At 32.0% G+C, this 21936-nt stretch overlaps 2 protein-coding genes across 2 annotated transcripts; both read left to right on the top strand.

The window, feature by feature from the left end:
* Positions 1-1453: 1453 nt before the first annotated feature.
* LOC131848316 (fatty acid synthase-like) lies at positions 1454-9843 on the top strand. The gene is made up of 12 exons (XM_059198134.1): positions 1454-1507; positions 2338-2541; positions 3137-3323; positions 3643-3802; positions 4771-4940; positions 6125-6276; positions 6464-6647; positions 7178-7326; positions 7590-7774; positions 8019-8138; positions 8413-8522; positions 9638-9843. Exons 1-12 carry the CDS (start codon positions 1454-1456, stop codon positions 9841-9843), a joined length of 1881 nt encoding a protein of 626 aa, XP_059054117.1.
* Positions 9844-10103: 260 nt separating this feature from the next.
* On the top strand, positions 10104-21658 carry LOC131848307 (fatty acid synthase-like). Its single transcript, XM_059198123.1, has 19 exons — positions 10104-10208; positions 11744-12001; positions 12676-12793; positions 13166-13315; positions 13674-13777; positions 14304-14454; positions 14764-14935; positions 15152-15264; positions 15467-15631; positions 16640-16842; positions 16936-17076; positions 17372-17590; positions 18024-18120; positions 18380-18545; positions 18962-19112; positions 19463-19607; positions 20158-20334; positions 20582-20684; positions 21055-21658. Exons 1-19 carry the CDS (start codon positions 10150-10152, stop codon positions 21633-21635), a joined length of 3273 nt encoding a protein of 1090 aa, XP_059054106.1. The 5' UTR covers positions 10104-10149; the 3' UTR covers positions 21636-21658.
* The last annotated feature ends 278 nt before the right edge of the window (positions 21659-21936 follow it).

The raw sequence follows: 21936 nt of genomic DNA, 5'->3' as shown, positions 1-21936 counted from the left end.
TTTAAAGGGCCCATCTGTAACGATGGACGGATCGTGTTCAGGCTCAATTCTGGCTTTGCAAATGGCTCGACAGGCAATAAATACTGGCTTATGTGATTCTGCTATTGTTGGAGCTGCCAAATTGGTGTTGCTTCCGACTACATCTATAATGTATCAGAGGTAAGAACCTCAATATCACATATGTCCTCTGCCAATATTTAAAAATTAGAGGTTTGGTGCTCTAGCAAATGAATGCTGCCTTTTAGCGTATGAACGATGTACATAGACTATATAACTCACATGTTTCTTGTGCCTATATTTTATGTTATTATATGACTAGTTACCTCGTGTGTGGTCTTTAACGCAAAATAAAAGTTTTATTTATCTATCTAATATATAGAGTCAAATTATTCAATCATGAGTATATTTTTAAAGCATATAAATTGTATTTAGCAGATCTTCTCTCTCCAAATAGATAGATTCTACTTACAATTTAGAATGTTAATCTATTTGTTTTATTTTTTTTAACTTACTTTCCAGTACTGCGCACTCTTAAAGTATGTTTACGTTTTGTAGACAATACATTTTTATTCAATTTTTTTTTAATCTAGAACAATGCCGTTAAGCCCCGATGGTAAAACGAGGAGTTATGATGAGTCTGCAAACGGTCACTCCATGTCAGAAGCAATTATCGTTATGTATTTACAGAAATATAAAGATGCTAAAAGGTTTGTAAATGTTTATTTTATTACATATGTAACTACTGTATCATAAAATTAATTTGTAACATACATGAAATGATCATTCAAACATCTGTGTATTAAATTTCATTTAAATTGGTTCAGTAGTTTTAACCTGAAAGCGTGACAGATTAATGGTGTGTATGATAAAAAGAGTGTTGAAGAGAAGATTCAAGATATCTTGAAACGAGAACCTAATAACAGTAATATTGACAGAATGTATACAACGGTCTGCCATGCGAAAACTGAATTCGCCGCAACGAACAATAAAAGATTTAGTGAGCGTAGACAAGGACCATATAGAGATCTTACGGAAATTACCGGTTTTCTGCGGAAGTTTTACGAAGAGGCTGGAGTGGATCCTTCACAAGTGGACTATGTGGAAGGATTTGGGGCAGGTATGTAGGCGTTTAATCTTCAGTGCAAATAAATATAATTAATTATAAAAATAATATAGAGAGACTAATAGGTTTTTTATGAGGTTTTAGTTTTTTAAAGAGGGAGAAAAGAAAGTGTTGTAATCCGAGCCTATTTTTCAGTCATGAAATTGCGTTTGGTAGTTTTAAATATTATGGCCTCTAGGCTCGCGTCTAGGTTGCTAACACCTTAGTTCGTCCCTGAAAGGAAGTTATTTTTTGTTCAAAGCAATGCCAGAGGTTGACAAGACTGAATTGGAAGCAATAGAAGAAATCTTTTGCAATAATCGATCAAAACCACTTCTCGTTGGAAGCGTTATGTCTAACGTTGGTTACACTGAAACAGCGTCCGGTCTATGTAGTATTGCAAAGGTAAGTTGTATTCAGTTAATATATTAATCAATGTTTCAGTATTTTGTCACAGTAACTGTACTGATAGCTCTGAACATTTTTACAAATGATCAATATATTGTTGTTGTGAAAAAGTATTTATTTTCTCAAGAGCTGCTTAAATAGTAAGACAATACGTTCATATAAGTTTAATTACTAACATATACTGTTGAATGTGCTTGCAATTTTTTATTAATCTTTTATACCTACTATATTATTTTATTGGTATAACAAATAATTTAGCAATTCCTGAAGATAATTGATAGGTACTCGTCGCCTAGACATAAGCAGTAGTTCTGTATTCCATACATTAATAGTTAAGATGAAAGAACATCACAAATTATATTGGAACTTCCGTTAGTCTATCATACGAATTTGGATGGTTATAAGGGCAGAGGAAGTCTAAAAAACAGATGGATGGACTATGTGAAAAATGATATGGCAAGAAAGAGAGTAATTAACCATATGACTGCAAACAATCATGAATGGAAGAAAAGATTATATTACGCCGACCTTAAATTAATGGGATAAGAAAGGGAGTGAATAACTAGATGACTGTAGACAAGGTTGAATGGAAGAGAAAAACGTATTACGTTGATTCTAAATAAATGGGACAAGTTAGAAGCAGATGATGTATGATGTATACTGAATAAGTGAATTATACGAAACTAAATCTCCAAATCCTCTAATCTCAGTGCCACATCACACCCTTCAAATTAGAACATACTGATTAATAAATATAATGATGTTCCTGTAATTGAATGACCACAGATATGAATATTTTAGTACAATTTCTTCCAATACTTTTACAGTTGATTTTGGCTTACCAAAGAGGTCGGATCGCTGCTAACCTCGACTGTGACAACCCTCGTCGAGATGTGGATGCACTTCGTGAAGGACGAATGCGGATTGTTACCGAGAATCAGAATTTCAACAGATTATACGCAGCCATTAATTCCTTCTCTCTAAGTGGAGTTAATGGTCATGTGCTGCTTAAGGGATATTACAAACCAAAGGTATGATATTAATGAACTAAAAATTTAAATAAAAAAATTAAATTTTGATTCCAAATTGATTTAAACTCTTTTGTGTACTAAGTAATATTTCATTTCTTTATGTTTCTGTATTCTGTGATTACTTGGTGTGGTTGTGTCTTGGTGTAGCCTCATCTTCCGATTGGAGGTTTGATTCCTTATTATTAAAATATTTGCATTCTTGACTGTATGTTATAGTCTCGACGTTTTCTATGATTGTAAGTATAAATGTTTACTTACAAACAAAAATGTATAACAGATGTAACAACTGTAACTAGTATGTAAAATCTGTGCTAAATTAAGAGTTAATTAGTATCCAAACCAGAAAATAGTGGTCATATTGTGTTCACCACTCTGTTGTTTCGATATATTGCCTGTTTTCTGCGTAACTGAAAATGATATAATTATTAATAAATTTAAAAAAATTATAAACTTCTGTAAACATTTACGCATGCCGTGGCAACCAGTAATTAAGTCAACACTATATTCCCAAACTTCTTGCAAGCGCTAGTAATTGTACATAGCGTAATGTCTAGTTTGTTGCTCAAATAAGTAAATAAATATTATTTTCTTCCAGGATCTATCACGTTATCATTGCAACTTCCCGTACTTAGTGTTGGCGTCAGGAAGACAAGACTCAGCAGTACAAAAAATATTGGACGATGTTAAGTCACATATGATTGATCCTGAAGAGATAGCACTGTTACATAATATATTCAGAAGCCGCATATCTAACCACGTAGCTCGAGGATTTGGGATATATTGTAAGACATTTTCATCTGCGTATGACTCTAAAGTTTCAAATTGTAAATAGGGATTATTTAAAAAAGATATTGAAGGTTTTAGTTTTAGTAAATGAGTATAGTGATACAACAGTGTTTGAAAAAATTTATACAGCAGGGGCTATCTACTAAGGAGTCCTAAAACCTTCAATACCTTTATGTATCTAACAAAATATATTGTAGGGATTGAAACTACTAATTTGTTCTTAAAATAATAATTCTATGGACTTTAGACGAATTGTCTATGCTTTCAAACATATTACATCAATTTTTATATTTAAACTATATATTTTTTCTATAGGTACAAAGAAAGAAGAAACTGTTGCTCTTGAAGAAGGAATACAAAGCTATGATGAGACGAAAAGACCTCTTTGGTTTGTGTATAGTGGTATGGGGTCGCAATGGGCTGGTATGGGTGTTAGTCTTATGCAAATACCTATTTTTGCAGCTGCAATAGAGCGGTGAGTGAAATAATTTCAAGTATAACATATTATACATTATAATTATTAGTTAATCCTAAATTAATTCACTACTATACTTTTGTGAAACACGTTATCAACCATTTTGGCAAGAGTTTAGAAAAATAGAAAATAGTTTATTCTAACATATACAACATGTAAAAAGCAATAAATATAATTTCTTAGTGGAAGTCCGAGTGTTAATACTGATACCTGATACCTCCTTAGTACTAACAGCTATATTAGCCATACAGTTATAATGAACGATGCTATATGTGATTTTAATAATCTGTGGCACATTTGGTTTGCGCGGGAAAAAATAAAAATATTTTACAAGCATTTCTTACACTATTTGTATTGCAAATAGTATGTTTTGTTGTTATTTACATTGAAATGTATTTTATATTTCTATGAATTTATATGTAAATATATCATAATATTTAAAAAAAAAGTAGTATTAGGAATTATTGCGTCTAACATATTGTCAGTAATGAAGTCTTTTTATAAACGAAGTTATTCGTTCATAAAAAGTTTATTTCGTCTATTCGTGAATATGATTGTTTCTATTGGTTCGGATGTTTTTTATGTATGTATTTATATCTATAACTTATATTCAAGTATTTTTATTAGTTATTTAGTATAGCTCTAGAATAGTATTAGCTCTACTTAGTTTGGGATTTGATATCGCTGTCTGAATTATTCTTAATAATTTTTATTTAGAGAAGTTTATTATTCAGTAATCTTATTAATATCATAAACGCGAAAGGTTAAGAGTTTGGATGGATGTTTTGTTATTCTTCCATACAAAAACTACTGAACGGATTTTGATGAAACTTTATAGTATGTAATATTATGTTATCTTTATAGTAATATAGCATATACATCAGAATAACATATAGGCTATTAATTTCACGCCGGTTAAACTGCGGGCACAGGTAGTATTATTATATATCATGTAATACTAATTTCAGATGTCAAAAGGTGTTATTAACTAAAGGAATCGACTTAATAAATATAATTACTACATCCGATGAATCAGTGTTTGACAATATTTTAAACTCGTTCGTGGGTATTGCCGCTATACAAATCGGGCTCACTGATATACTCAAAGCGATCGGATTGGTTCCTGATAATATTATAGGTAAGTTATTACACTATTAACATTATATCAATCCATTATTGTAGCTTTACTGGGAGAAGGCGAGAGATGCGCAGAAGGGAATTATTATGTCCCATCTATGCGAGAGAGGCGGAGAAGGGAATTATTATGTCCCATCTATGCGAGAGAGGCGGAGAAGGGAATTATTATGTCCCATCTATGCGAGAGAAACGGAGAAGGGAATTATTATGTCCCATCTATGCGAGAGAAACGGAGAAGGGAATTATCATGTCCCATCTATGCGAGAGAGGCGGAGAAGGGAATTATTATGTCCTATCTATGCGAGAGAGAGCGGAGAAGGGAATTATTATGTCCCATCTATGCGAGAGAGGCGGAGAAGGGAATTATTATGTCCTATCTATGCGAGAGAGGCGGAGAAGGGAATTATTATGTCCTATCTATGCGAGAGAGGCGGAGAAGGGAATTATTATGTCCCATCTATGCGAGAGATGCGGAGAAGGGAATTATTATGTCCCATCTATGCGAGAGAGGCGCAGAAGGGAATTATTATGTCCCATCTATGCGAGAGAAACGGAGAAGGGAATTATCATGTCCCATCTATAAATTACGACATACGAATTTCATGAATTTTTGACCGTTCTTCAGTACTTTTTTTTATGTCTAGAACATTAGGCCAAGTCTACAAATTTGGGCCCATTACATCTGTCTGTAGTGTGCCCAAGAATATGGGGCCAAATTATAACCCATTCACATTATTTTACGTGTGTTAAGTTTGTGTTTTTTGTTATATATTGTTATGTTTATTTTATGTAGTGATTGTAATATTATATACTTAATAACATTTTATTATATTCATTGTACTTTTCCCAGTAGGTACTTGTCATATACGGTCATTTATGATAGATTACCCTGCCTTGTGTGGCGTCACATATATTTAAATTTAGCACTAGTAAATGGACTGTGAACAATCCAACAATATAAATTAAATAAAACTAAAATTTTGGTAAGGGGTGTTAGAGCGCACCCCTGGTGTTTCAAGCGTCTATAGGCTATTGTAGGCTAGGTAGGCATAGGCTATGGTAACCATTTACCATCACATGAACTTTATGCTTGTTTGCCACTATCGTTGTATAAAAGACAAATTAAATATAATATCAATTCCTTCACTGGTTGTTTTACATTAGCTATGTATTGATTATTCACAGGGCATAGTGTAGGCGAGCTAGGGTGCGCGTACGCAGACGAATGTTTCACAGCCGAGGAGATGATATTAATGGCATATTACCGAGGTTTAGTTTCAATAGAAACCTCCTTTATCCAAGGGTCTATGGCTGCTGTTGGAATTGGATATAGACAGGTAAGTATAATGCAATATTTAATCTATATGTCAGAGAGATAAACTTATTAGCATTCCATGAATTCGCTGTGCGTGATCTAGATCCATCGTGTGACTGAGAAGAAAATTCCGAGCAGTTCTCAAGACTCGTATGTTTTGTGTTTGTGTTCAATACATTGTTGATCTCTGTAATGTTATTTTGTTTTAGATCTCCAAGTTCTGTCCTCCTGAAATCGAGGTAGCCTGCCGTAACAGCCCTAATTCCTGCACCATATCTGGACCTTCGAAGGTTGTAGAAGAATTTGTAGCTACTCTCACCAGTCGAGGGATTTTCGCGAAGGAAGTGCGGTGTTCCAATATACCGTATCACTCACGATACATTGCTACAGCTGGTATGTTTTTTCTATTTGAGTGGAATTACAAACAAACTAACGGCTTACATGATGGAAAGTGTTTCTTTTTTTCTAATGCTGTTGGCCGCAGCTGGTCTTTACAGCTTCACCGGACAATAAGGGATGAGGGCAGATGGCACTCCAAACTCGAAGGACTTACGGAGCGGCTGAAGGCCAACTTCTGCCTGACGGATACGACTTTAGTCTGAGGGCACTGCTAGTTTTGAGTAAAGTGATATTACCAGTTACATTAAATTATTAAATTATTTTATGTGTACCAAAAAATAAAGAAAAATAAGTTGATCACATAAAAACAATCAATACTGTTAAAAAGGTCACAGCTAAAGTTAGAGGACAGGAGAAGGAAAATATAATAAGTAAATTACGTTACAATATAATAATAATAATAATAATCCATCCATCCTAATAGTGATCCATATATACGTACATAAAAAAAGGAATTTCTGTGTGTCAGTTTACAATTTCAATAGTACGACGAGAATTTTGTACGACTTATTTTCAAATTAAAGGACCTACATTACTAAAGTCTACGAGTCAAGTAATCGCGACACCAAAACTTCGAAGCTCCAAATGGATATCGACGTCTGTTCCGAAGGAAGAGTGGTCTAAGCCTGAAGCAGCATATTGCTCCGCTGAATACTTCACCAACAACTTACTGGTAAGTTATGAATAATTGCAACAATAAGCAGAAGATGCATCATGGCATAGTTTGGGGTTTCATACCACGATTTACACATAAAGGTAGTTCCATGAAATAAGGTCGTTACCAAAAAAAATTTGGTGTTAATATTACATATACATATATAGGTGCGTCTTTGAAAAAAGTTGCTCTAATTTATTTCTTTTGAGAATTTCATATTCAGAGGCTCAGATGAAGTTGTTCAGCAAAGTTACACAAAGATTAATTATTTTACAACACAGAATCCAGTGCTATTTGAGGATATGCTGCATCTCGTGCCATCAAATGCAGTGATGGTGGAAATTGCTCCTCATGGTCTACTGCAGGCCATCCTCAAGCGATCTTTATCTTCTACCTGCCAAAACTTTTCACTTACCAGAAGAGAAAGTCCCAATAATGTTCAATTATTACTTCAAGTTATTGGCAGGTAAGCAATTTATTTTAATGTATTGACAGTTCCGGTTGTTTAGCATACCACATTTCTTCCGATTTGTCACGAGTTTGATATCTCACACGATGCAATTTGTATTAATTATAATTGTCTTTATTGGCCTAACTATGTTCCATGTATATTATGTATGTATTTATAAAAAAATTTAATAAACTACTTCTATGAGTAGTTTATTAGCCCTCTGCTACATAGTTCCAAACCATACGATTTACTGTTTCAGGTTGTATATGGAAGGATACCAGGTAGATATAAGTGCATTGTATCCAAAAATTGAATTTCCTGTATCTATGGAGACCAGGTCGCTGTCTCAGATCATTGAATGGGTTCATAATCAGAAAGGGTTAGTCGTGATTAATTATTTATTTATTTATTTAATATAAAATGAAGTCGTTTTTGCTGTCTGTCTGATCTTTTATACTAAGCAATGGATTTTAATGCAGTTTTAGCAAATGATATTGTGATTCAAAAGGAAGATTTATATCTATAATACATATTGACTCTTGCGAAGCCGGGGCGGGTAGTTAGTATAAAATAAAATATTAATCTTTTATGTAAAGCGATCAGTTACATTCTTATTATATGTGTAATGTAGATTTATTTATTTTTTGTTTCAGACGTATGTGTCGGTACATTTGCCCTGAAAGGAATTACACAGCTACATATGAGCAGATTGTGTGTCTGCACGATGATGAATATTCATACTTGAAAGGGCACCGTGTTCAAGGTAGCGTGATAGAATAGAAAATCCGTTATATTTATTCCTTTTTTTTTATAAACTTAACTTTTGCACTTTTGAATACATAATATTTATTTTCATTATCAGCAGCATTAATACGTGAGGCGAGTGATGACCTTGGTGGTGTAGCGGTTAAGTTATAGTACTTTTCGATTTACGCGGGTTTAATTCTCACATCTTACAAAGCTAGCTTGACGAATGAAATATTTATAAATATATCAGCCATCAATTATTTTAAGTTGACGGTTAAGATAAGGCAGTGAAATTATAGTGTGATATTCGAAAATAATTAATAATTGAAAATGACAATACATTAGGGGTATTACGAGTGTCACACGATGATATGAGTCTGTTTTTTTCTAATTATTCTAATACTGTTGGCCGCAGTTGGCCTTAACAACTTCACCGGACGATATGGGACAAGTTCAGAAGGCAGTCCAAACCAAAGGAAGGACTTATGGGGCGGCTAAATGCCAACTCCTGTCTGTGGGATACCATTTAGTCTAAGGGCACCGCATGGGGTTCGAACTCGGCTCAGACGGTTGTAATTTCAATCACCATTTGAATTGGACGGAGGTAATCGGAAGTGGTCGAGGTGTTGTTCATGTAATTAAGCGACAGTTACGATTTACTAACCAGTACCAGGTGGGCCATTAGCGTATTTGCCATTATACAAAAAAAATATTTATGGGCATGTTGTGTTCAAGATTTTCTACTCTCGAGTATCCGTAGTATTTAGTTTGGGATGACTTGTAATCGTCGACGGCCTCAATCGTCTAGCAACCCATGAACCCATGAACTTCACGGGTTCGATTCCTCTCACGGACATAAGTATGATAGTTTTTATCGGTCCGGGTGTTTTCTACGTATATGTGTATTATGCATGTGCAATATTTACATAAAATCTACGTGTTTATATCCGATGTATCCATACACAAGCTCAGCTTGTCTTGAGACTAGATGACGTTGTGTGAATTGTCCTGAGATATTACTATTTTTTTTTATTAGGGCAAGTGAACTGAGGGTTGACCTGTTAATATGTGGTCTATATTATTAATCTATTTATAATATAGAATATACGGAATTGTAATTATTATCATCAGGGAGTAAATCATATCCATTTGCTGCCGCGTTAATTTCTGCATGGGACACATTAGCAATGACTATAAACAAGAAACGACGTGATGTATCCGTAGAGTTTGAAGATATGACGTTTTATAATCAGCCGCAGTTGTACAAAGATCGAGTTCTACGTGTTACAGTTTCATTGCAGAGAGGCTGTGGGCGATTTGAGGTTGTTATTTTTTAAATATATTAGATACAAATTGTACAATTTTATACTACAAAATAGAAAATATTGTACTTTCAAAGGTTAATTATATAAAATGAACTAGCTGTCCCGGCAAACGTTGTTTTGCCATTTATTTTAATAGAGCTATTTAAAATAGGTTGAAAACTAATACTACGACGCGGGAATTTTATATATATACATACATATATATATTCTTTTATCTAACAGGTAACCTGTGGTAATGATTCACAAAGCATAATCGTCGCTGGTGTTATAAAAGCTGTTAAAACAACTGTTAAATATGACAACGAAGCAATACCACCAATGGAATTAACGAAAAATGATATATATAAGATACTTCAAGAAAGAGGATATGAATATAGGTAGATATCAAAGTCTTACTCTGTTAATTATTCATGTTAGTTGTTGCGTTGGTTGGTCGAGACGATGTACATATGTATATTACAGATTATAATAGACTGACAATATGTACATAGAAATAATGATCTTATATACTAAATAACAATAGAAAAATGTAAGGTGGGGTGACACAGTTTAGTAGACACAGCAGTGCTTAGTAGACAATATTGAATTTGTCTTACTAGACATTATTAAATGCAATTATTATTTTGATGTATCCCATAGATTTTTAGTACTGAGACGTACCACGCATAGTTTTTTATATATTTTTTATTGCACTTATATACATAGTAAGAAACAACATATTTATAAATAAATATGTGAGCAAGGTTGGGCTCTCTCTGAGAGAGATCTCTTCCAGCCAACCTAACGCTGTGACAGTGGAGAGTGGTTATTTAGCGGATAATGGTAGTGCAAGAGTTCTAAATACACAAATAGAATATTACTATGTACAGTTAATAAATCTACATATTATAATATATATATATAAAAAGATACTGTACTAAATATATTAAAGCAAATATATATGATATATATATACTTTTTTTTTGAAAGAATATAATTATGTGAACATACTTTTCTTTGTTAAATATCGTCGGCGTCTTTTCTATTCACCGTTTCACTTCCGATGGTCGCGGGTGCGATTCCTCCACAAACATTTGTGTTTTCATGAGTATAATTGTTTGTCTCGGTTTGAGTGTTTTCTATGTATAATATGTATGTATTTACAAAAAAAATATCTATCTATATATATCAGTTATGGGTACTAGACCCATAACACAAGCTTTAGTTAGCTTAACTTGGGACTAGATGGCGCGGTGTGAATTGTCCTGAGATTATTATTATTATTACTCTTACTAATAATTCTTGTAATCACGCAAAGTTTTATTAGAAAAAGTGTAATTTATGTAAACATACTTCTTGTTTTGCAAACTTTGATTCAGTTGTAGAAAACAGATCAGGCAATAAATTTACAGGATAAGAGGCATGACATCTTAAATTGATGTACATTATGTATGTAGACTCTAGGGCCTAGGGTATCACATGATAACAGAATAACTGTGATGCTGTTCCTGTATATGTATAGGGGACAGTTGTTTATCTTTTCAAAAGTACTAGGACACGTGGTGGCATGGCGGCATTGTGAGTTAGATTTTTCATGCTTCCTGAATGAATCTGCATTCCGATAAAGCAATAGAACATTTTTTTACAAAAATCCTTATATCCATTAAGTTTATTTAAATACTGAATTTATGTTTCTGTGGAACGAACTTGTTTGTGGAATGAACTCTCTCACTCACTCACGAGAATACAGCATTAGCTTTTTTTAAGAAGGGTATATTAAGGTTTCTTAGGGTTCGGCAATACGCACGTAACACCCCTGTTATGTCAGGAGTCCATAGGCTACGGTAACCATTTACCATCAGATGGGCCGTATGCTTGTTGCCACTATAGTAAAAAAACATTAATTTCATTGTCTGATAAAATATATTTACAGAGATGAATTTATGACCATTCATAAGGCAAACATTTCCATAACACATGTTAAGTTAATATGGAATAATAATTGGGTGACGTTATTAGATGGTATGCTACAATTCGATGCATTGCGATATTCAACTGACACTGTGGTTCAAATTAATCATATAAAACGCATCAATATTAATATTAAAACGCACTTAACAGAACTATTAAGCAGAGATAAACAAAGTGAAATTTTAAACGCAAGATTTGATAAACTCCAAAATAGTGTATGGTAAGTGTTTTATACATATGACCTTCGTTTCTTCTTTTTCTTTATGTTGTATATACAATAGATAGAGATATACGATGCGTGTAAGATACTAGTGACCCTTTCCGACTTCGCACGGGTGCATTACAAATCATTGAATTTCTTGGCTTTACTATGACACGCATGTATTATATATACCTTCCTCTATAAGTACATTCCTCTTGAATAATTGCATCTATTGCTGATAACTGTATTATAATCCGTTGCGTAATTTAAAAGATATAAGCATACCTACATAACAGACAACCGCGGCGACTTTGATTTATATTACTCGTATGTTAAGATAAAAGCTGATAAACACTGCTATCCTTTAGCATACTTACCAATTAATGGTCTAATTAATACTTATTCTAACATTTATTCTTCTCTGATTACTTAACGTAATAAGTAAATGTGTAATTACGACAACAGTGAATGTAAGATACACGTAGAAGTAAAATAAATGATTGGAATTGTGGAAATATTCTGTTGAATATTTCTACGTATGAGATTGTTAGATTAAAAGTTGTCAACAGCAACAATAACAATAAAAAATAAATCAGTTTTGAAATTAATTTCATTTACGATATAATTACTTTATTTATCAATAAATATTATATAGGAAGAACAGCACAATTTTTATTGTTATTACATTTTAGCTGTGGAGGAATAGTAATAGAAAACATTATACGAAAGACTAAACCAGCGCTAATGAGATATGAAATTTCAATGAAGAAATTAAAACCTATGCCTTTCATGAAGCAAGAAAATTATAAAGTTAGTACATAAATATTCTAGTACATAAATATGATGAAGTGTATACTAAATAACTGAAATGGCGAACATGCTGTATATATATATATATATATGTATATATATTAATTATATATATAAGTAATAATTACTCTATTTAGTTTAGTACTAGATTAATATGACTAGATTAGTTATGGATATAATTAATATATATATGTATATATATTAATTATATATATAAGTAATAATTACTCCATTTAGTTTAGTACTAGATTAATATGACTAGATTAGTTATGGATATAATACACTGAGTATTATATCCATAATTATTATTATATTAACAATTATATGACAATTTAGATGAATTAATGTCGATATTATATTATATCATGTTAGATCTTGTGGGATGATGAATATTACGAGCCAGTGGTAAATAAAACTATTACTACTGGACATATAGCTTTAAAGAGCACCTGCTTTGGTGATGTCGATTCATTGGAGTGGGTCGAAGTACCTGATACACCTGAAGAAGGTATAGTTGTAGACGTAAGTACAGATCAGCTACTTTCAATTAAATTATCAATACATTTCCTTTTATTAATGTTTCCTTATTTAATGAATTGTTAGTTAGAATACATAAGTAATAAAATTTTGCTGATGTAAGTGTACGTCAAGGAACTATTTTCGGTCCCTTCTGAAATTTTGTATACATATTATACTCTATAGTATGTAACAGTTATAGATTCAAGATTAATCAGTTAGCACCTGCAATTTAAGTAGTAGTTAGTAATAGATAATAAATTTAAAATTATATATACATATGACTATTTATCTATTTACCTATATCACAGATAACATACTATTGTATAGTTTCTAATAAATTTACGTTATGTTTCATTTTCAGGTTCACTATGTCGGTCTCAACATTAACGACGTTAAAAGGGCAATAGCAGAAATAGAGGATAATAAAGATGGTTACGGAATAGACTTCAGTGGATATACTGAAAGGTACAATAACTAAGCATTTCTATTGTCCAACCATTAAATACACGTAAACGGTCCAACTAAATGGGAACCTACATTTAATAAACTCATGTTTTCATTAGTTTGATGATGGCGATGGATTTCGCTTTGACTAGATTTAGGAATAAACTTTAAAGTTTTATTAACTCATAGGTATATCATATTTGTATATCGAGTCTAATATTAAAACATAAGGTTTGAATTGGTTCGTATATAGATGCAGAAACCTTTACCTGAAAATAAAAAAAATCAGTGTACAACAAAAGTATTTGCTTTTTTTTATTTATTTACCGGCCTTGGCAGCTTTAAATTTCTATCAATTGTTTAGTAGCCATAACACAAGCTCTTCTTAGCTTGGGACTAGATGGAGCTGTGTAAATTGTTCAGGTTTATTATTTACATGTCACTTGAACCTATTAACTTCGTGTATGGCATTTAACATTTTATCTGCAATCCAATTAGTTACATCTCCAAAAGTTATAATTCTTTATTGTACTGTTTTGTGTTGTAGAGGAACTCGTGTGATGGGGCTCACAAAATCGAGTTCAGCAACCAATAAAATTTGTGTCAACCCGAATCTGTTATGGCCCGTACCAGAACATTGGAGTTTGGAGGATGCTGCCACAGTTCCCTTGGCATACGCTCATGCTTTCTATTGCGTTGTAAGTATTTATTAATTATATACATTTATTTGGAAATATCTAAATTTGAGAATATTTCTAATTAATAGATTCTATATGTATATTCCCTGTTCCATCATTAACATCTATAGTAATATTAAATTTGCCAAAGTGTGTCTCTCTGTCTATTTATAACTTTTTACATGCATAAAGCTTTTATGACGTAGGCATTCCCTAAGAAAGGATTTTAATAAATTCCACCCCTATGGGGATAAATTAACGGTAGCGAAGGCGCGGGCAAAAGCTAGTATGTTATACAATACACTAAATGGTTGTTTTTATTCTAATAAGGTTATTAAGAGTCAACTGAAAACCAAGATGACTATATTCATTCATGGTGGTGCAGGTGGATTGGGCCAAGCTATTATATCCATTGCTTTGGCACATGACTGCGAAGTATTTACCACTGTTGGCGATATTCGTAAGAAGCATTTCTTAATGAAATTGTTCCCTAATTTAAAAGGTAAAAAGCAGATTTCTACAAAATTATTTATTTAGGTATTTTTAATATCTGAAATGAATAGACAGCCCTAAGGAATATTTCTCACTATCAAATAAATATAAAGTAAAAAAGAAATAAATTTAAATATAAAACAGAAGTTATGAGACTCTGGAATAAGTTATTTTTATTGCTAATGATTACATATTTCCACTAATCATTTCGATTGACAAATTTCAGAGGATCATATTGGAAATTCCCGAGATATAAGTTTCGGAGATATGATTATGAGTTTAACGAAGCAACGTGGTTGTGATATAGTCATTAATTGTACTCAAGGAGAAATTAAAAATGTAAGTTAATTTCATCCTATCTATAAACTTAAAAGTTACACAGGAATCCAACAAAATATCAAATAAAGAGAAGAGACGTAAACTAAGAGAAATGTTTATCATAATCGTGATTTTGATGTTTCTCAATCTAATAATCAAGGCTGTCAACATCGTCAACTACTATACATATACATATATCTCAATAAATAAATTATGATTTTAGACCACTTTAAAGTGCTGTGCTTCATCTGGTATCACAATCGATGTTGCCCAATTGCCAAATAATGAAACATACGATTTTGGGATGTACAATTTGACTACAGAGAGATCATATATAATTGTTGATTTCTCTTCTATATTACAATATGAAAACTACAATGACATTACAGTAAGTACCTATAATAGATATTAAACTAAAGTAATTTAATTAGTGTAAATTATTTTTAAGGCGCTGTATAATTGCTAAGTCATAATATTAAATACCTAATATTTATATGGTCACTATAAATTTTAAGAGGTCATTGATTTGGTTATAATTTGTCACAAAGATGTTAGATAGGTGGTTCCATAAATACTAACTGAAATAACTAACTCGGATTTAAATGAAATATTACAACTTTTTGTAGGGGAAGAAATGCGTTACGATGCGTTATTTTCTGTTTGTCTGATTGTTGATATTCTTAAATAATTCATCACACATAAAATGTTGAAAAAATGTTAAACGTATAATCAAGTCTAAACCGAATAGATTGCTAACAATGGCAGTTAGTTCTTTCATTGACCACGAAATATGATATTAATACTTTGCTAGTACCTATTCAATTTAATACTATAAGATAGTTAGTTTACTAAGGAGACCGGTAGCCTATGCTATGCTGGTGGTGCAAACTAGCTGGCACACCTGACAGTAAGAGATTGCTATCGCCCATTAGAATCCGCAACACTAGGGGAATTGCAAGTGCGTTGCCGTCCTTTTAAGAAAGAATAAGCTCTATTCTGGAAGGTTTCAATATCGTATCTACAGGGTGATTCCTCAATGTGGTTATGTTTGGCAAAAAGTTTCTGGAAAAAAGTAGCGTGGAGGGTCGCTATTTATCCAGATGGTTTGCAAATCAGTTTATTATTCTAGTCAAAATAGTATGTACTGTAGTGTAGAGCACATCGATCACTCCTGCATCCTCACTAACAAAATTTTATTTAGCAGTCACAAGGTTGACTATGAAAACGGGAAAATAAATGTGACGTTAGATGAAGAATGAATATAAATAAAGTGTTGCTGGTCGCTTACCGTCGCATCCGATTCGGTGCAGCTTTTAGTCAAAATAAATATTCCAGTGAGAGAAGTAATTTTTAGTCCGCCACAAGTATATTAAAGAAAGATAATGTTGTATTGTAGATGCTACAAACGTTTGTATCTGAGGGTATAGCACGAGGCTACGTACGTCCGCTGACACGCATTACATATGATCAGCACGAGCCGGTGCGGGCATTCCGTCTACTCTCTTCTAGCCAACACCGCGGTCGTGTTCTGCTACGATTATTGGATAATGAGGAAGGGTTAGACACTCCACTGATCACCAATCAGCTGTCTACATTAAAGTAAGTTTCTAATGACTTATAGTTATTGCCTTGCCTTTATCCCATTATTCGGAGTCGGCGCAGTATGTAAAAATAACATGCTTTCTTTTTCAGAGCACCCAATTCAAATCAGTTAATCATTTGTGATATACAAGACTTTGGTATTAAATTAGTACATAACCTTATAAAACACGGAGCCAAAATACTTCATCTGCATTGTCGAGACCCAAGTAGTTATCTTGAATATAAAAAGCAGTAAGTAGCTTCTAATTTTTTTCTAAATTATTTAATAATCTTAATCACTTCATTTGGGTTACTCTTTATAAATGTTAACAACAATAAATAAGTATATATATATATCTTAATTTTGTGTGATTTAGGTCGATCGACGAGGAGTTCAATATCTGAACTAGGCTTATTAGACGTTTGAAACGTCCTTAAATAACGGAGTTAAAGCAAATACATTATATATATTTAAAAAAAGAGTATTTTGCATAATGTACTTATTTTCTTTTTTCAAAGTTACTCTATTTGCTTTATAATATTTTAGATCATGGATCACACTTGGTGCACAAGTGGATGTGTCTTTTCAAAAACTAAATAGTAAAGAAGCCGTGGAATCTATGTTAAAAGAATGTAACCTCGTTGGTGAAGTTGAAGCGATACATATTATTTCTACTGGAGTGGTAGATAAAGTGTCTAGATATGAAATGAAGGCAATGCTTTCAAGCGTAGACTTGGTATCTAGGAGACTATGTTCTAAATTAAGGTAATGTGTAATAGCTTTAATTCTCTATAATCATTTAAATTATTATTTAAATCATTATCTCACATTCAACAACGTTTAACTTCAAATTACTTTTCAATATAACTATCCAATCTTTCAACAACATTGATTTCTTAAATTTTAAAATTTAATAATTTTATTGTTTTCTATTTATTAATAGCGTATTGTATTTAGTGTCTTTTTCCTTTTGAAAACAATAACGGCTTATATGAATCTTAATTAAATTTGTCGTGAAGATATTGTAACCAGAGGAAGGAAGGCTATCGTTTACTTAATATAAGCAAACGAAGATATATATAAGGAACAATTCCATCGTAGAAGCTGATAGCATTAATAAAAACTTCAGAGTGGCGGTTAAAAACCCAGTAAACCTTGCCAATAAGTCACTTGTTTATGCTTTTATTATTGTTCACAGATATTTCACTGTGATAAGTGACAGTGAGATTGGGTATGATGTAGTTGTTAACAGGTATCAAAGCGGGTTGCCATCGTTATTAGTACATTTCCAACAGGTGAGTATGGTTCTTGATTTTTTTCAAACTTTTATTATTTTGACTTTCATTACCGTCAAAAGAATGTAATTAATTAAAAGTCCTGTACTAAGAATATATAAAAAAAAGTCTTAAATTTGAAAGATTATTGATTTAAAATCACGTTTAAGTGTTTGGAGATATTTGATTATTTGAAATTGGTTGCATTATTAATAGGTTGATGCAATTACCTAATTCTTTTATTAATCATTATTAGTCATTAAGACTGATATTGTTCCAGGTCAACGATTTAAAAACACCCACTAAGAAGAAACAAACTTTGCCCGTTTTCATTGAATCGCTAGATACTATACAGAAGGCACTATTTAGTAAAGATTTAATTGTAAAAGTATTTGCGTGTCCTACGCCACAACAACGAATTATGGAAGAAATATCAAAGTGTACAGGTGACGTTTTTATATTCTATATTTTTATAAGCATACATTTTAATGGCTAAACTATAAATAAGTATATATTTTTTTATTTAATGCGAAATATTAAATTTTTAGTTTCAATAATTTGACTACTGCCACGTTTGATTCAAATATACCCAGGGGCATGTCGAGTGTTGCGTTAACCTTGCCGTTGATAATTGTAAATGCCTCTGTCTACTTCATTCGAAATAGCAGTCGTGACGATACGTTATTATAATTCTATATGACAATCACCGGTGTGCCTGTACTTAGATCTAATATTAGTGGTTTTGTAGATTATTTCATATTTAAATTCAACAATAAATACAAGTACTATATAATTTTAAACTTTTTTAATGCTTATTATAAAATAAGATATAATATTTATGTATTTCTTTATTATGTTATAGGAATCGCAATAAATAATTCCATGTTAGATAGATTGACACTAGATCAAGCAGGAGTCGATATTAAAAGAGCTAATGAGCTCTGTGTGACACTTGAGAAAACTTTTAATATACCAGTTTCTGTAGAAACGCTACTTTGCATGAAGATTGGACAGTAAGTACCTCTTTTAATACTTTTTTACTTTTAAATAGTGTGATAGCTAAATCAATAATAATAATAAATATAAGTTCAACTGATATACATAATACCTACCTACATAAAAAACACATTGAATTTTATATTGGTACATGTATTTCTATTATTGTCTATTTTAAATTATGACTTTATTTTCGTGGCACTGTTTGGCAGGCATGAGAAGCATGTGTCCAACGTTAGGTTACCCCATGCTGATGATGAAAAAGAGGAAGAGTTGTGCTATGACACAACAAAATATATATATTAGTAATCTTTTATACTTTCGACATATTGACGATTATAAATTATAATTATTATCTGTTTTCCAGATTAAAGGATCTTGACAACAGGCGGTTCAGCGTTTATAAAGACAGTGATGGTTTCGGCGCACTTTATACTTTGATAGATAATGATGAACTTACATCGACTTCAGAAATAGTGATGATGCATACGCTTCCCCACTCCACAGATAGGGTATATAAAACATTTCTTATTAATTGTTCATTCTCCCTCTGTTTTTATACTGCTCCAATCTCATACGCCACATTTGTATCTAACGTATTTGTACGCTATATGCCAGTGATAAAAAATCAACCCTTCGCAAAACTCAATATTAATTCTGATTAATTCTTAGATTAATCAGAATTAATATTGAGTTTTGCGAAGGGATTCTTAGATTAATTCTGTAACATTAAAACAATGTTACAGAATTAATCTTGATTGAGTTGATTTTCAGCAGTTATAAATGAAAATTAACACCTAAAATTAAGTTGTTTTAAAAATTTTCATATTTCAATTCAATTAATATAAGGGTTATAAAAATTGCAAAAAGTAAATATTGGCGGGAATAGTTAATGGTATAATTTAGCATCTCAGTAACGATACTTATAAAATTCCTGATTAAAAATATCCATAGATGAAGGGAGATAAACTATTGTATACTACAAAAAAAGTACTATGGGTACTAAAACGGGTAGAAGTAATTAAAAACATTTTATTAATCTAATAAATCCATATATTTTAGCGTCCGGATGAGTTAGAAAGAGGCTTAAGCTACCTATGCATAGTACCAGGACTAGAAGGACATTATAGACGTTTTGAGACTCTGTGCGAACGACTCAAGGTGCCAGCTATTGTATTACCTCCAGGCACAGATAAACCAAAAGATTCAATACCAGACATCGCACGGCGGCTTGTTAATGTACGTAGTATGGACTTTATATTATCTCCCTAATTTGATAATTAAACATTATGAGTTGTCTATTTATATGTTCATAACTTAGTAAGGACCAGTTCTGTAAATTACAAGAAGGCCTGACACCACGAGCTACCACTGCCTTTCCAATTATGAACACAAAAATTAATTAAATGTATTCAACAAGTTTCTTTAGTATAGTTTTCATACCTTACCTTACCTTTAACTTTATTGCTTGTAACTTTCATTTCAGGTTATAATGAAAAAGTTAAAACCTAAGGAATATTACTATTTATTGGGCTATGAATTTGGTGCCATGATTGTTTTAGAAATGGCTCGTATTCTAGAGGAACTTGGTATGTTTACGAGTAGTATTTTAGACTTGTTGTTGTTATCTGCACTAAACGCATCCTTTTCAGTTTTCAAATTACTACAAAATACCATTTATCTGAAGACATTTCAGTAATGTAAATTACTGAAATGTCTTCAGATAAAAGGTTTATTTTTGTGTAAATAATAATAATTAATAATATACCATCACGGCTGTCTGTTTATTTTTTTTATTCTATATGAATAAATTGGCTATTTTTTTCAAATCCGATTTGAACTCATGACCTTTCGATGTAAGTTGAAGTTGTAAACTTCTAGCCATTGACGCTTTTATATTACGCAGTATCACCACCAAACGTAATAGGATTTCAATAATTAAAAATACTACTTTTATAGGTTTTGTTGGTACAATCTATCTACTGGGCGGTACTCCAGACGATATACGTGATTCTATTAAGATGCAATTGGCCAGTTTAGGCGATAAATGGGAAGATGCACTGGCATTACATATGTATTATCTACTAACTGGTACTACATCATCACATCTTGAACAACAACTTGAGAAGACTGAAACTTGGGAACAAACGAAGACAATTTGGCTAAAAGAATTACGCCAAAAAGTAACACTATCGACGCAGTATATGCTGAACCAAATAGACACTGCCCATTCGAGGATAAAACTGCTGTTCCAATATAAGACTAAAACAACAACGGCATTACGGTCAAAAATAGTAATTTTAAAAGCCAACATGCCAAATCTGCTACGTACAGAAAACTTCGAACGCCTTTCAGAACAAGAGGTTTCTATTAACAATTTAGATGCAACGTTGACTTACGCAACAGAAGATTTAAGATGTTCAACGATCATCAACAAATATTTGGAACCAGATGTTATAGAAGTATTTGATAATAATAATCAATGTGAAACAGCTCTTCTATCTGGAAATATGTATCAGTATATTGGTATCGATAGTTAAATTGAGTACTAAACTACTTTTAATTTGGGGTAAATCAATAATTTATATACCAGTATAATATATTTTGTATTTCGGTTATTAGATGTGTGACAGAATTAAATATATTTTTGGATGGCGATGGATCTAAGACGCTATTTAGACCTAATCATTGCACAGATTGTTCTTAATTTTAATAATATTGAAAGAAGTCTACCATATTATATACTTTATATATTAACATTATATATGTTTATATGTAGGTGTTTGTATCTAATATCAATACCAATAAAAAATTAAATCATTTAACTTGAAATTGTAGTTA

This window comes from Achroia grisella, unplaced genomic scaffold (genome assembly GCF_030625045.1).
Source record: "Achroia grisella isolate CSIRO2021 unplaced genomic scaffold, CSIRO_AGI_Agris_v1 utg109, whole genome shotgun sequence".
Lineage (NCBI taxonomy): Eukaryota > Metazoa > Arthropoda > Insecta > Lepidoptera > Pyralidae > Achroia > Achroia grisella.
The sequence above is the reverse complement of the archived record's forward strand: the minus strand, read 5'-3'. Positions and strand labels throughout refer to the sequence as shown.